This window comes from Chiroxiphia lanceolata, chromosome 5 (assembly GCF_009829145.1).
Source record: "Chiroxiphia lanceolata isolate bChiLan1 chromosome 5, bChiLan1.pri, whole genome shotgun sequence".
NCBI classification, from domain to species: domain Eukaryota; kingdom Metazoa; phylum Chordata; class Aves; order Passeriformes; family Pipridae; genus Chiroxiphia; species Chiroxiphia lanceolata.
Window position 1 is genome coordinate 1876843 of NC_045641.1, and position 13356 is coordinate 1890198.

General features: G+C 47.2%; 1 protein-coding gene across 1 annotated transcript in view; it reads right to left on the bottom strand.

Moving 5' to 3' along the window:
- EXOC4 (exocyst complex component 4) overlaps nt 1–13356 on the bottom strand; it is a 304003-nt gene that overhangs the window by 41666 nt on the left and 248981 nt on the right. Inside the window, 3 exon segments of the mRNA XM_032687270.1 lie at nt 3308–3486; nt 6119–6274; nt 12660–12796. Of these exon segments, the coding sequence (XP_032543161.1) occupies nt 3308–3486; nt 6119–6274; nt 12660–12796 (472 nt within the window).

A 13356-nucleotide genomic window follows, 5' to 3' on the forward strand; every position in this document is an offset into this window, starting at 1 on the left:
GAGCAAACACTAAATAATGAAGAATGCAGAGGCTGCTCGTGACAAAACACTCCATTAGCAAAGTCTGCTGCTCAATGAGTGATAATTGGGGCACGTCCACAGCCAGGGGTTATTGGATTTTTATCTCTAGGAAGGGGCCTTTTGACAGATTCACCAAAAAAAAGCCAGGATTTCCTTGCTCAGGATTTCCCAAAACCTGCTCAGGATTTCCCAAAACCTGCCCAGCTCCACCTGGGACTGTCTGAATATTTATAGCTATGCCCAGAAATTGCCCTTTTCTGGAAAAAGATCACGATTTCTTGCAGGAAAAGGGACTCAGGGCCACCACCACCACGGCATGGACTGGTTGGAGATCACAGGATTTGTGGCACTGCACCAAAAATTCTGGTTCTGATCCCTCACTAAACACTTGGATGATGCCCTGAGCGGGACCAGGATTTAATTTCCAGTTGCTGGGACAGAAAAGACAAAGGATCAAAGAGCTGGATGGGTGTTCTCATCCTGCAGGGAAGATAAACCCCCAGTTAATGAAATTACTGCTCTTGTTCAAGCCCAAACTCTTCAGTGGAATAGCTGGTCCAAGGAGAAACAGAAAGCAGAAGACAGAGTTGTTCAAAGGAATATAAAAAAGTACCACCTGCCCAAAAAGCAGGATGGGTGACACGTTGGTTTGTGTAAGAGGAACCAAACCCAGTTGCACTGAACTGGAATATTTGGGATTAAAGTTACTGTGACAAAAATCCCCTTTATTTAGAATTGGAGAATCCCAGAATGGTTTGGGTTGGGAGGGACTGGAAAACTCCTCTCATGCCATGGGCAGGGACACCTTCCACTATCCCAGGTTGATCCAACCTGGCCTTGGACACTTCCAGGGATGGGAACTCCACCACCTCCCAATGCCTGACCACCCTTTCCAGGAAGAAATTCCTCCTGGTTTTCCTTTTGGAGTTAAGGGCTCTGCTGGAAACCTTTCCCTGGGTCAGACTTAGATTATAACCCCAAGGCCAGACAGGGATCATCTCATGGAATCATGGAGTCCTAGGATGGTTTGGGTGGGAAGGAACCTTAAAGTCCATCCAGCACTGCTCGTTCTTCCCCTCGTTCCAGATACTCCTGGAATTGTACAGACATTTTACCAGGAAGTTATTCCAGAGGAAGATGGATTTTTCTCGACAGGAGGAGGCTGCCAAGTGGAATATTCCACTCTGTGCTTTTATGTTCATTCACTGCTGCGTGGAAGGGCCCCTCACAAGCCTCAAAGTCCCCTTTAATGTCGGGGAAATATTGATTTATTAAAAAAAACCCCAGGGTTTCAACCAGAGCTGAAATTATAGATGATGCTTTATTTTAACAGCTCTGACTGTTACAACACAAATATTCCACCCCAAGAACTCTCCCAGTAACTAAAGATCTGTGAATAAATATTTGGCTGCTGAAGTTTGAGAGCTGGATTTAGGTTTGTGGGTTTGCTTTTTTTTTTTTGGTCTTTTTTTTCCCACTGGGCTTTGTTCAAATTTTATTTGTTTATACCTTCTCTAAAGCACAGCCTGTGAGAGCAGAGCGAGTCTTGGCACCCAGGTACTGAGAACTCAAAATATGGGTTTGGAATATTGGAATATTAAAGCTCCACGGATTAATTTGGGGCTTTAATTGTTAACTGATTGTACAATCTTAATTATCCTTCTGGATCCCAATGAGTTGAGCATGGACAGCTGGAATAAACAGGTTAAAAGTCCTGTTCTAGGGCAGATTTAGGAGCCATGGGAAAGATTTTCACTCAACCAGAGATGTTTTGCTGTCAGGGGACAATGATTTTAATGGACAAACACCACCATGATTTATTCAGCACCAGCAAATTTCCCTCATCATTTTCTAGGAAAAAAAGCTGATTTTCAATTCCCAGCTCGCCCCAGAGCTCAGGAGCCCTGGCTGCCCACAGCCCTGGGCACATTCCCAGGGAGTGGAAAGACCTTTGAGAGCTGGAAAGACCTTGGTGGTCTTTGTGGAAAGGCCTTTGTGGTCTTTTTGGAAAGACCTTTGAGAGCTGGAAAGATCTTTGAGGTCTTTGTGGAAAGACCTTTGAGAGCTGGAAAGATCTTTGAGGTCTTTGTGGAAAGACCTTTGAGAGTTGGAAAGATCTTTGAGGTCTTTGTGGAAAGACCTTTGTGGTCTTTATGGAAAGATCCTTGAGAGCTGGAAAGACCTTTGAGGTCTTTGTGGAAAGGCCTCTGAGAGCTGGAAAGACCTTTGAGATCTTCGTGGAAAGACCTTTTGGAGCTGGAAAGATCTTTGTGGTCTTTGTGGATAGACTTTTGTGGTCTGTGGAAAGACCTTTGAGAGCTGGAAAGACCTTTGAGAGGTGGAAAGATCTTTGTGATCTTTGTGGAAAAACCTTTGTGGTGTTTGTGGAAAGGCCTCTGAGGTCTTTGTGGAAAGACTTCTGAGAGCTGGAAAGACCTTTGAGGTCTTTGTGGAAAGATCTTTGAGAGCCGGAAAGACCTTCGTGATTTTTGTGGAAAAACCTTGGTGGTCTTTGTGGAAAGACTTTTAAGAACTGGAAAGACCTTTGAGGTCTTTGTGAAAAACCTTTGAGATCTGGAAAGACCTTTGTGATCTTTGTGAAAGACCTCTGTGAGCTGAAAAGACCTTTGTGGGCCTTGTGGAAAGACTTTTGTGGTCTTTGTGGAAAGGCCTTTGAGAGCTGGAAAGATCTTTGAGAGCTGGAAAGACCTTTGAGAGCTGGAAAGACCTTTGAGGTCTTTGTGGAAAGACCTTTGTGGGCCTTGTGGAAAGACTTTTGTGGTCTTTGTGGAAAGGCCTTTGAGAGCTGGAAAGACCTTTGAGAGCTGGAAAGACCTTTGTGGTCTTTGTGGAAAAACCTGTGTGGTCTTTTTGGAAAGACCTTTGTCTTTGTGGAAAGGCCTTTGAGAGCTGGAAAGACCTTTGTGGTCTTTGTGGAAAGACCTTTTAAAGCTAGAAAGACCTTTGAGAGCTGGAAAGACCTTGGTGGTCTTTATGGAAAGACTTTTGAGAGCTGGAAAGACCTTTGTGGTCTTTGTGGAAAGACTTTTGAGGTCTTTGTGAAAAGGCCTTTGAGAGCTGGAAGTGCTGCTCCTGTCACCCTCCAGTGCAGATGTCCCACCCCAGCACCCACGAGGAAGAAAGACACGAAGCTACTTCTCTTCCCACTCCCCTCTGACACAAACCCGCTTCGGAACCGGCGACAAAAAGCGCCCCAAACCGCTCAAATTTCACATTTCCGCCGCTCCAGCTCCAAGGCAAAGGCTCTCCCATGGGAGATACTTACTCTGGGAGGTGGAGAGGCTGGAGAAAGCCGCCTTGGTGCGCCCTGCCAGCCACTCCAGGCTCTCGTGCATGTTGGCCAAAGCCTTGAGGTCGCTGACGTCGCGCAGGATCTCCTGCTGAGGGATCAGTTTGTCGCCCAGGTTGCCGATGAGAACTTCGGATTCTTTGCCGAAAGCGGCCCTGAAATGCAAAGCAAAGCCACCCTCAGGGACACGGGACCACAGGACAGGGAGGGGAGACATCAAGGAGGTTAATTCAGCTCTGCTTAAACCCAGGCTCAAGGCCTGGCTCAACAGGGCACATCAACTGCCCCGGGAATAAAGCAAATTCCAAATAAATAAAGGGCCTTTCCTCACTGTCCAGCTGTTTCTCTGTGGAGCTCAGTGTTCCTTATTCCCACGTTTAGTCCCCATTCCCATGGGATTTGCCAGTGCTGCAACAGGGGGTCACTTAAACCCCTGCTTTGTCAGACTTAATCCCCGGCTTAACTGAGCTCCTTGTTTGGGTTCCCTTTGTTAAAAAAAACCATCTTAATTTCTCCATTATATTTTTTTAACATTCCCAAACACAGCTTTACATCCACCCAGCTTTCATGGATAATCCCAAGGATACGTGGCACATCCTTGGCACGGTTCCAGAAGGGATGGGGGGAGAGGTCTCTGTCCTGGTTTCCCAAAGAATTATTAAGGTTGGAAAAGACTCCAGGATCAGGAGTGCCACCATTCCCACTAAACCACGTCACCAAGTGCCACACGGGATGGTGATTCCAGCACTTCTCTGGGAATTCTGCAGGCACACCAGCTTCCCCCTAATGGCCTTAATGATGTGATTTAGGAACATCCTAAATCTCGTTAAACAAGGCAGGAGGCTGCTGTTAAATCCTTGTGGAGAGGCTGGAAGTGTCGTTATCCCTGGGAAGTGTGGAAATGTTATCCCTGGAAGTGTCCAAGGCCAGGTTGGACGGGGCTTGGAGCAACCTGGGATAGTGGGAGGTGTCCCTGCCCATGACAGGGGGTGGAATGAGGTGGAATTAAGGTCCCTTCCAAACCAAACATTCTGGAATTTTATGATTTCCATGATTTTAAGCTGAATTTCCACGTTTCTGCTCTGCATTCCCCCCCCTCCATCCCTGAAACACAATTTAGGGGCACAAACTTTACCCCAAATACTTCTGGGGTATTTTTGGGGTGTTTTTTGGGTACTTTTGGGGTGTTTTGGGGGTATTTTTGGGGTGATTTTGGGGGTTGTTTTTAGGGTGTTTTCAGGGTATTTTGGAGGTATTTTTGGGGTGATTTTGGGGGTATTTTAGGGTGATTTGGGGTGTTTTTCAGTTATTTCTGGGGTATTTCTGGGGTAAGGTTTTTTCCATGATTTTGGGGGGTGGTTTTGGGGTATTTTTGGGGTGTTCTGAGGTATTTTGGGATGATTTTGGATGTGTTTTGGGGGTGATTTTGGGGCACTTATGGGGTATATTTAGGGTGGGTTTTTAGGGCGAATCTATGCGGTGTTTTTGGGGTATTTCTGGGGTGGTTTGGGGGTTATTTTTTGGGGTACTTTTGGGATAAATTCAAAGCCAAAAGTGGAGATGAGGATTAAACTGATGAATCCCAACTCAGGGACAGCTCTGTATCCTTCCTCTCCCACTTTTAAAAACCTGGTAAAGCTTTTCATCCCTGCTGCAGGAGGAGCAAACATTCCCATGAGTCGACAGATTCCCTCCTCTCTCCAGGCTGCATCATCCCAAGATTCTGAGCTCCCACTCAGGGAACATGGAAAATGCCAGTCTGGGCAAATCAGACTTGATACTTCCAACAGCTTCACTCCCTGCTCCCATTTCCCAGCCAAAAGCCAATCAAGGAAGTGATGAAAAGTGATGGGAATGTGCAGCCAGGCTTTTTTTTGACTCCCTGGAATCACAGAGGAGCTGTTCCTTCAAGGAATTCAGAGCCTGAGCCATTCCCAGTGGGCAGGGAAAGGCACAGTCTGCCTCCTCAAAGCTTTCACTTGCCTAAAAAGGTAAAAGCTGGTTTGGAGACAAGTTGCCTCTGAAAGAACATCCTCTGGAGGCACCAGAATTTCTCCTTTGACTCATTTAATTTTTTATTTGTTTCATTTCATTTTTCATTTGATTTGTTTCATTTTTCACTTGATTCATTTGATTGGATTTTTCATTTGGGGTTGGGATGGAGGGAAAACCCCACCAGGTCATGGCTCCAATGGGAAGACAACTTTGGCAACACCAGTTTTGGGGATTCCTGCCCAGTACAACCACTTGGCCCCTCCATCAGGTTGCATTTGCTGCTCTCTTCATCTCATGGGTTGTCAGAGCAGAACCATCAAGCAGGACAAGGATTTCTGGGAATTAAACCCAATCCTTTCTTTCCTTCCCCAAATCCCAGCCACTTCCCTGACTGGGATCACAGGCACAGCTCTTCAAATAGCCTTGTCTGAACAACAGAGTGGAGCAGAAATTACACCAGGAGAGGTTTAGGTTGGATATTAGGGAAAATTTCTTCCCAGAAAGGGCTCTCCAGCCCTGGAAGTGCTGGAATCCCCATTCCTGGAGGGATTTAACAGCCGTGTGGACGTGGCACTTGGGGACATGGGCCAGTGGTGGCCTTGGCAGTGCTGGGGAAACATTTGGACTAGACAATCTTAAAACCTTTTCCATTTTCTAAATGATCCCATGTTTTTTCTCCCACCTGGGGACACCACAGCTACGAAAACCCCACAAATCCTTAATTTCCATCGGGAAACGCTTCCCAGAGGTTTCACCTCGAAACCCCTTCCCCGGCTTCCAAATATATTTTACCTTATAAAGTCTTCCTCCTCCTCCCTCTTGGGTCTCAGCTGCTTGGGCTGGGCCATGTTGCTCCAGTTGGGCAGGGATTTCAGGAGCCTGCTGATGTCGTCGTCCTTGGCCCAGGACGCGCTGATCACCAGCTTCTCATCCGACTGCACGATGGTCCTGGGGGGGGAAAACAACCCCAAATACGTCACTGGGCTTCAGTTCAACTCATCAAACCCCCCTGTCACACGTCAATTAGGCAGCAAGGAAGGGATCCGAGGTGGAATTCCGCCAGGATGAGACAACACAGGTGGGCAGGACACGAAATTCTCTTAAACTCGGAACTCTTGGTGCACTTTGAGAGAGGCCTTGAAGGGAAAAAGGGCCAGGTTCTCCCCAGCCTTGAAATCATGCAGCTTGTGATGTTTGACACAACTGCAGGAGGGGTCATTTGGTGTCTCCAAGGTCTGTTTGTCCCCTGTAATCCCAGCTGAGCTCACCAGCCACTGCTGATGCGTTGGGACTCTCCAATGTGGAATCCTGCTCAGGAATTCATGGGTGGAATCCACACACCTGGGGACCAGGCCTGGAGCACTGGAGGGGAATGAAGCATCCAGGATCTTCTTTCCAGTCATCCAAAACATCAGATAATAGAGATTTCAGCTAAATCCTATGTGTGAAACCCCATCGGAGATCACAGCACATTCCAATTAGGAATATTAAACTTTCCCTGTTTAATTCTGGCAGTGGAACTAACCTGAATTCCTGACTGGCAATCTGAGGAGACAAACGGGATGCTGTGTTTGGAGGAGTCAATTATGGACTTCAAGAACCTTATTTCCAGCCCCCTGCCACGGGCAGGGACACCTTCCACAATCCCAAGTTGCTCCAAGCCGCAACCTGGCCTTGGACACTTCCAGGGATGGGGCAGCCACAGATTCTTTGGACTTTTGAAAAGGAAAACAGTGGGGAAAAAAAGGCTTTGAGACAGGAGCCAACACTGACCCACCTGGAACAGAGCAGATCAATTCTTTCCCCACTCATCACTCCCTTCTTAAGAAAACAACCCCCTGCTCAGGAACCACACAGGGCTGGTGACAATGAATTTGTCACATGCACTTACACATAAATTCTCCTTCTCTTCAAGTTCCACGTTCAATCTGTCACAGACAAAAGAGGGAATTTTGTTTCCAGCCACACAAGACCTCGGTGGCAACATTTGCTCTTGGCCTTCTGCTCCTTTCAGGAACTTGGTGTTTTTCCACTTAGGGGAAAAAAAGAAAAAAGTCTCTTTTTTTTTTTTTTTTTTTTGGTAACAGAGGAAGGGGAGAAAAGTTCCTCACCAGCATCTCTGACATCTGAGATGCAAAAAATCCGAATTTGATGATATCTGGCCATTTCTCTGCCAAGGCAAGACAACTGTTCCATTGGATACACCAGTGCTTTGTCCTCTCCACATTTAAATGACTGAAGGAACAGTTCCCTTCCCTTGGGAGGCTATTTCACAGTTGAACAAATCTAACTCTTGGATAAAAAAAAACAAACAACAAAACCCTCCTGATACTGTGCTTTATTGTGTTTTATTTGACTCAGTTCCATCCCACTGCTCCCTGAGATTTCCCTTTATGGCCTCAGCTCTCACCACTCCCACTGTTTGCTCTCCTCAATTGTTTACAGCCTTCTTGTAGCCCTTTGGTTGTCCGTGACTCCAAGACATTTTGGGGAGTCTCCTGATGGATTTATAGGGAGGACAGAGCTCCCTCTCTGTGTTTTAGGATCCTCATTATCCCCGTCCTCTAAATTCCTGTGGAGTCAGTGCTGGGGGAGGGCAGAGGGGAGGATGTTTGCAACAAGTTGCAAACTCAACTTGGACTCCTTGCTTTTCTAAGAGAGTTTTCCAAGGGTCTAATCCACGTGATTCCCACTTTTCTCACCTTCTGGTGACGTGGTTCTCATGGGTTGTCACAGAATCATGGAATGGTTTGTGGTGGAAAGGACACTAAAGCTCATCCAGTCCCACCCCCTGCCATGGGCAGGGACACCTTCCCCTATCCCAGGTCGCTCCAAGCCCCGTCCAACCTGGCCTTGGACACTTCCAGGGATGGGGAATCCTCTCTGGAGCCCTCACAGCCAAATTCTCCATTGAAATCAATAGGGAACTTCAAAGTAATCCAAGCTGGGACAATTAACATGTCCCTGGGAATTATGTCCCCCTTCTCTCCCATGGCTGCAACCCCTCCTAGTTTTTATTGGCAGGCTGGTTTTCCTCCAACCCCCCCCACTCATTAAGGAGATGTTAATTAGGGTGGGACATCCCCAACCTCCATGAGACACCCGGCTTTCCCCACCAATTCCAGCCTCCTTTTCCCACACCTTTTCCTTCCAGCATCTTCCAGCCAGTTTTTGACCTCCAGAACTTCCATCCATGTCAGTCCTAAATCAGGTCCTGGAGTAAATCATCCCAAGGCAGGATGAGAGGTTTTACTACAGCTCAAAATGCTTCCTTTCCAACTCCCACCTCCTCCTCCCAAACTCCTCAGTCATCATTCCTGCTGTTCCAATGAGGAATGCTGGGTTCTCCTTGGCTGGATTCAGGGGCTCCATCACTCAGCAGGACAGAGGAGGGGGAAAATAAGATGGGAAAAAACCCTCATGGCTCGAGCTTTTAATTGTGGGACAGACATATATTTTGGAATATCAGCTTGGGCCAGCTGTGTCCCCTTCCCAAAATCCTGCCTGCTGGTGAGGGGGAACATTGGAGAGATGCTTGTGGCTGAAACACTGGTGTGTGACCACCACTTTTCCAGCTCCAAATACAAATCCATGGGAAAAATTAACTCCATCCCATCCAGATCCAATGCAGGGTCACCTGCTTAACCAGTGACATGGTCACCTCATTAATCCCCAGCTCTCTGGGCCAAGGAAAATGCCATAATTTGGAATGATTCCTTTCTCTTCCCAGGGCCAAGGTGATGTTTCCACGCTGAGCTCTGCTCAGTTAAAAATCCCAGATTTAAAATCCCAGGTACCTCCAGCCTGAGGGACACAAATCCTGCCCAAAAAGAGCCCAAAACCCCACAACTTAAACCCCCCAGAATTTAAAGCAAGAAGGGGAAGATGCCAACGAGAAGCAGCAAAATGAGTGGCAAGAGCATTCCCTGGGGGAATCAAGAAATCCTGTCTGCCCACAGACCCCATGTTTTTGGATGAATTAATCTGCTCCTCGTCTCCTTATCAAAAAAAAAGGGGTTAGATTTATTTTGCCTGGCTGGAAAGCAGGAAAGATTTCCAGTCAGGTTTGTTTTTTATTATTTCCCTGTTTTGAGAGATCCAAGCCCAGTTATTTCCCACTGCACAAATTTGGGGTGAATCCAGCTTGGTCACCATAAGCTGATGGAGAGAGCTGAGCACCTCCAGAGGGTTTAAGTCACTTTTTAATAGGATGAACCACTTTTTGGGGGCATCCACCTCTTTTCAGAGACCATAAAGAGGCTCGTTTAGGTGAGTGATGCCTTTACTCAGAGCCTTCAAACAGGCTGAAAAATGTGCAAGATGATGGTTGCTCAAGGGAGAGAGGATGAAGATGAGGGTGGACACACAGAGTAGAGCCTAAAGCTGACAACAAAATAACAAAATATTGGCCAATTCCTGCAGAAAGACACGGGGAAAGATTAGTTTTAGCACTCAGGGTTGTCTGAGAAGGGTGTTGGAAAAGGTGAAGAAGCAACTGTGAACTGGTCAGGGTTCTCCCTGTCCCTGTGACACCTTGTATGGCCTTTTAGTGCCTCCCAAAGCCTCATAAAACTGGTTTTATCCCACAAGGAGAGCCACTTCCACAGGAATCTGCTGAAGGGTGGGGGCTGGACGAGGCTGAAGGAAAGCACTGCCAGCACAGCAGGAGGTTCTGGGGCTCTATCTCCCCTTTTAATTGACATTTTCATCCCCAAGGCCTCTTATGGATTAGCTGGAAAACATTTGCCAACAGTTTGTGTCACGCTGAAATTGGAATTTGGATGGATGTGTAACTTGCAGGAGACACCTCACCTCCATTAAATATAAAACTTCTAGAATTCCTCATCCATTAAAACATGAAATCCCAGGGTTGCTACTTAGATAAATGTCCAAGCCATTCATATCCAGCCCTGCTGATTTTCCCTTTTTGTAATCCCTCAGGAATAGGAGCCAAATGGGACTTGGACACAGACAATCCCAGCTGTGCCTTTCCTGGTGTTGTTCCTTCCAGTCCTTCCTGAGCTTCTCCACAAAGAAAATCTCCCTTGGAGGAACCTCTCCTTGAGCACATTTCACTCATTTTTGTCCATATTCCCCTTGAAGAAACACATGGAGAAGGAACCAATGCCACGTGCAAATCCTACATGTCCTGGCTTCCCAAATTCCCACTGCCTTGACATCCCAAGAAGAGACGCTCCTTTGCTCCAGGAGATCAATTCCCAGCTCCGAGAAATCAATTTATCCTGATTTTAAGCAGCTAAAAATAACCCTCCCTCCACTAAATTTCGAGATTTACCCAGCTCAGCTCCAAGGAAAAACCCTGGAGCAAAAGGTGAGGCTGCCTGGAGCCGTAGGGATCCCAGATCCCTGCAGAGGGCACAACATCCCTGCGGATGGAACCGCCTGGGAAAACCTGGGAGCTTGCTCTGCTCCTCGGCATCATTTGAAATGGATATGGATTTCTATTTCTATTTTCACTCCCTCATTTGCCAGCAGCAAAAACGAGAACATTTCCTGTTTCTCCTCCTCCTCCCGCTTGTAATCAGGAGATCACCAAATTAGGCCCGGCCTAATTACTCCCTCAGCAGGTGCCAAAGCCAGGAATGGCACCAGCAAAAAAAAAAACAAAACAGGAAGGAAGGAAGGACCTTGGAGTTCAAGCCAAACAAATCACATCTATTGTCTGGCTCCAGGCAGTGAAGTTTTCCTATAAAAAAGGAACATTTTGGACAATGGCCCACGGGCAGGGAGCAATTCCTGTGAGAGCTCAGGCGAAGTTTATTATTAATAATAATAACGAGCTGCTCAGCAGATGAAGCTTTTCCTCAATGAAACCAGGCAATGGGAAAGAATTCCTTGCTCAGGAAACACAAGGGGCTTTTTCAGCTTCCCCCTGCCACCAGCGAGCCCCAATTAGCCGTTAAGGGGATTATGGAGAGCAGCAATTACAGCCCACATTTAGTGGCTTTCAATGGCACTATTTATCCCTGCATGGTCCTGGTGCTCCTCTCCAGGGAGAGGGTCATTTTACAGCTGGAATACTGGGATGGACAGAGAAGAAGGTATTTATTGATAGTGACACAGGAAAACTGTGATAAATCAAATACCCACAGGGCTTCAACTAAACAACCCCATGTCCAGTGGGATCACGCTGCCTTTGGCTCCCACACCAGGGCTGGGGAAGAAGTTAGAGATGGATCATCCCAAAAATGGTGATGAGCAAGGAGGGAGCACTTGATGGCCCCCCTGATAGAGTAAATTTACAGAATTGTGTTGGGAGGGGTTCACAAAACCCAGTGCATGTGGATTTATAGGGTTATTAATTACTAGAATCAGAGAATCCTAGAAATGTTACAGTTGGAAAAGTCCTCTGAGATCATGGAGTCCTCCCACTCCCCCAGCACTGCCAAGGCCACCACTGACCCATGTCCCCAAGTGTCACATCCACATGGATTTTAAATCCCTCCAGGGACGGGGACTCCACTCCTGCCCTGGGCAGCCCCTTCCAATGCCTTACTGCCCTTTCCATGAGGAAATTTCCCCTGATTATCCAATCTAAACCTTCCCTGGCATTAACTCAGAACCGTTTCTTCCCACACTGAAATTCCTACAGTGCCATGAGACCTGAGTACCCAGATCTCAACCTGATTAATTCATATTTAGCTGAATCCCTTGCAAATGCTCCAATGAAGAATCTGATTTGCTTCCCAAGAAAGCAACAGCCACAAACAGCTGTTTAGCTTAAAGATGGGACTTCATACTCTCAGTTTGCAACCTGAGGTGACCTTTTGTCACAGACCTTCAAGACCATCCAGTTCCAACCCTGACACCTTCCACTACACCAGGTTGCTCCAAGCCCTGTCCAACCTGGCCTTGGACAATTCCAGGGATCCAGGGGCAGCCACAGCTTCTCTGGGAAACCTGTGCCAGGGCCTCCTCACCCTCAGTCAAGGATTTCTTCCCAATTTCTAATCTTCCTACTCTCTGTCAGTTTGAAGCCATTCCCTGTGTCCTATCCCTCCACTCCTTGTCCCAAGTCCCTCTCCAGCTCTGCTGGAGCCCCTTTAGGCCCTGGAAGATGATTAAGGCAAGAGCTGGACTAGTTTCCAAGCTCTACCACCACTGCCATCCACACTGCAAGAGCCTAAACCACAGTGTGATGTGGATAAAGCCAAAACCCTCCACAGGATCATTATTTCAGCTTTTTTCCCCTGCCTGGAAAGAAAACTCCGCGACCATCCCGGTCGAGGCGATTCTGGAAGCCACTCCTGCATTCCCAGGGTAAAATCCCAACACCCCAAGGGCAGGTGAACTGGTCTCCAAGCCTTGGTACCTGTAGGCCAGGGTGCAGGTGTCCTTGTACTCCTGGAGCTTCACGCACACCATGTTGAGGAACTGATCCGAGTACGCGCTCAGGTCGTGCATCAGGTTCATCAGGTCCTGCACCGTCTTCTCCACGATCACTGTGCTCTGGGAAAGGGAACAGAAGCCAAGGGATTGATACCTCAGAGCTTTTTGTTGGTTTTTTTTTATTAATTTCTGTATATTTTAGAAGTAGTTGTGTAGCAAATGTGGATTTTAATGTCGCTGTATTACATCCCTTACCCTTAACACGGCAGTTACACATCCCCAGCTCTGTTTCCCCACCCCATATCAATCCCTCTGAGTTCCCTCAGCATGTTTAGTCTTCTTTTCAAGGTAGAATTGTAGAAAAACACCCTAAGGCCTGGACCAGAAGATACTACACAAACACAGAGACCTTCAAGCCCAGAACTGTTGGATTCCAAAAACTGGATATGAGAAAAAGAAAAACTAAGTTTAAACAAAGCCTCGGGCTGACAGAGACTGGGGAAAAACCTCCATCTGGAGTCCAGACAAGGATCCATTGATAGAATGTCCTGCCCAAGCCTGGAGAAACCATGCCCTGATCTCACCAAACCTGTGCAGAAAACCTTTTGTGTTTTATCTCTCCCTTTGTGTCGCCTGTTCCCCTCTGTAAAATCCCCGAGATAAAGTAGGGTTTTGCCCAT